General features: G+C 61.6%; 1 protein-coding gene across 1 annotated transcript in view; it reads left to right on the top strand.

Moving 5' to 3' along the window:
• Positions 1-2,367, top strand: part of VDBG_08123 (conserved hypothetical protein) — a gene marked incomplete at both ends in the record, with an annotated part of 2,867 nt that extends 500 nt beyond the window's left edge. The window contains 2 exons of the mRNA XM_003001818.1: positions 61-415; positions 473-2,367. Of these exons, the coding sequence (XP_003001864.1) occupies positions 61-415; positions 473-2,367 (2,250 nt within the window). The remainder of the gene's footprint in view (positions 1-60; positions 416-472) is intronic.
• Positions 2,368-3,017: the final 650 nt, after the last annotated feature.

The following is a 3,017-nucleotide window of genomic DNA, read 5'->3' as shown; positions in this document are numbered from 1 at the left end:
GGTCCAGTATCGGACAGGCCTCCGAGGCGGGCAGCATGTGAAGTCTTTGACGACGAGGAGCACGGCATTCCCGAGATTGGCCAGCAGGTGCCCTTGAACCCCCATCTTGGTGATGTCCAGGCCCCTTCGCCGGCTCCCAGTTCCCACGCCCAAGAGTCCGCCAGGTCGCACACCCCTCGCCACCACGGACGCAAGCTGAGTTCGCGCGGCTACCCCGATGCGCCTCCCGGCAGCTACGGCCTTCACGGCCACGGCACGCCCAGCAACGACAAGTTTGAGCGTGCTTGGTACGAGAAGCACCCCGAATCGAAGAAGAGGGAATCGCAAATCTCCCTCCACGATCGCCAGAATGACTTCGCCATGAGCAGCACCGATCTCAACAAGATTGTTCGTGACACCCGCGAGGCGGGCGTAGGTACGTCGAGTCAAGAAGCGCCTAGTTCAGCGTCCCACGTCTAACCAGTACAATCAGGCACCTCTACAAACTACACCGGAACGCCCAGCGAAGAGGTTGGATACCAGGCGTCCGAAGAGTACGCGCATCGCATGCACTCCCGCCCGGGTTCTGCCGCCCCCAGGTCCCCGGAGCTGCGTCGCGCTTCTACCCCGCGCAAGGACTCCCCCGCCCCGGCCTCCGCTTCTGTCGCTGTCGATGATGATGGCGACGTCATTCATGTCGATGCCGACCACAACCGCAGCAGGAGCTTCCTCAACAGCCGCGAAAACCTTGCTCAGGAGGAGGAGTACAACACCCCCATCCTTGCTGCCGACGAAGTCGCCAAGAACCCTCACCACTACAACAAGGACGCCGCCGTCCCTGCCGACCGTCGCGGTAGCTTCCTAGATGATGAGAACGCCAGCCGTCCCAACAGCCGCCCCTCCAGTCTGTATCACCACGGCTCGCAGTCCCAAGTCGAGCTGACGTCGACCCCGCTGGAGGACGTCACGGAATACGAGCCTCTGTTTCCCGAAGAGGAGGAGCAGAAGAGGAAGGCTGCTGCCAAGGCGAACCAGCCGCGCCACAAGTTCCCTAGCAAGGATATCTGGGAAGATGCCCCCGACAGCGTCAATGCGACGGCCATGGTCTCGACGCCTGAATTCGAGGAGGAAGAGTTCATTCCGTCGCACCACGAAGTCATCCGTACCGAGACACCGGCACAGGCCTTTGCCAGGCAACAAGAGGAACTGGCCGAAAAGGAGTCACGTCAGTCGCCCGAGAGCTATGGTCTCCGCCAGACGCACGTGCCCAGGCCTCACCCAGTCCAGCGAATGAAGTCCCATGAGGCGCGGCCCCATGCCAATCGCTTCCCCAGCCGCGATGTCTGGGAAGACACGCCAGAGAGTCTGATGCATGAGACCACCGTCGACAGCCCCGACCCCGAGTCTGCCGAGCCGAACGAGTCGAACAACGCCAATGATGAGCCCTCTGCCACCTCGAGGCCTGCAGTGCCTGCTCGCCCGCAAAAGAAGCTCTCCACTGACAAGCCCACGATTCCCGAGAGACCCAAGCCAAGCTCGACACCGAGCGACGAGCGTCTCAGGCCAGTCATCTCCGACAAGCCGAAGCCTCAGGTGCCGGCACGCCCCACCAAAACTTTGCCCTCGGGCGTTGATTCCAAGGAGCAGGATGCTGCGCCGAGGCAAAAGCCGGCGGTGCCTGCTCGCCCCGTCGGCAGCAAGATTCAGGCCCTGCAGGCCGGCTTCATGTCGGACCTCAACAAACGGCTGCAGCAAGGCCCACAAGCCCCCGCCAAGAAGGAGGAACCCCCGGCGGCAGACATGGTTGAGGAGAAGGAGAAGGCACCGCTCGCCGACGCTAGGAAAGGCCGCGCCCGCGGTCCTCAGCGCCGGGCCCCTGCGGCGAAGAGCCAGTCGCAGGCCGCGGATCACAGGTCCAGTGGGCCCACGTTGAGCTTCTCGCCCCTGAGGACGTGTTGGAGCATCGGTGATGATGGTATCCTTGAGATCGAGAACAGCAAACCTCAGCCAAAGAAGGAGGAGCCCGAGATCGAGGCCGCACCCGAAGCCGCTGAGGAGGAGTCTGTGCCCGAACCAGTGTCCAAACCAGTGTCCAAACCCGTCGAGCCTGCCTCGACAGCATTCGAAGCTGCCGAGAAGGGGGTCGACAGCTTTGTGCCGAGCGAGAAGCTAGAGCCCGAAACTGCCACGACGAGTACGGAGCAGCAGGTCTCTCCCGAGGCGACAAAACCTCAGGAGACCGATCCTGCGCCTGTCGAGGAGCCGACGGAGCAGGTCAAGACGCTGGCCAGCAACACGGCTGGCGAGCCGATCCTGGAGGCGCAGATTCAGCAGGCCGAGGAGGTGAAGCCTGTCGCGGTTCAGCAGCTGGGTGGCGAGGCCGCGTGAAGTGGTCCTTGGTAGAATTGCGGCAATTGCTTGTCTGAGCACGAGTGCTGTTGCGGTCGCGGTTCGTTGTTTGTTTGCTGCTGCTTTCATCTCTGTTCTCTACTTGTCGTGATGGTATGCCCATCATCAGTTACATTCCCTGGCTCAAGGCGAGCAAGCAAAAGAGGGGTTGGTGCGAAGCCAGCCCGTCAAGCGTTGTTTCGATAGCAATACATGACCATTGTCTTGCTCCAACTATGTTGAAGATTTCGGTGCCATGTCTGAGAGCTTGCGATCGTGACCTTTGGCTGACGGAGACGTTCGTCAGTACGGGTGAGCAGTCATGCCGTTCAGCGTGGCCACGCCACGGCACCCACCGCAAGCCACAGTCCCGCTGGAAAAGGCGACTGAGGAATGTGTGACGGCAACGGTCTTGAGCGACGCCGCAGACTCGTCTTTCCCGGGCTCGTGCGGCCAGCTTGATGTCGTTGAGTAAGCTTGTGATGTCGAGGGCAGCAGTGCGCGGCTGGCAGATGAGCCAGCCGACGGCGGTTGCTCGACCGACAAGAAGACATGTTCCGATATCACCCGCCACGACCTTCACGAGAGTAACACATCACCGGTCTCCATGGCGCAACATGGTCTAGGTATTCATGTAGGGCGGTTGCCTC

Source organism: Verticillium alfalfae, genomic scaffold (assembly GCF_000150825.1).
Source record: "Verticillium alfalfae VaMs.102 supercont1.11 genomic scaffold, whole genome shotgun sequence".
Lineage (NCBI taxonomy): Eukaryota > Fungi > Ascomycota > Sordariomycetes > Glomerellales > Plectosphaerellaceae > Verticillium > Verticillium alfalfae.
This window is presented reverse-complemented; position numbering and strand designations above follow the sequence as displayed.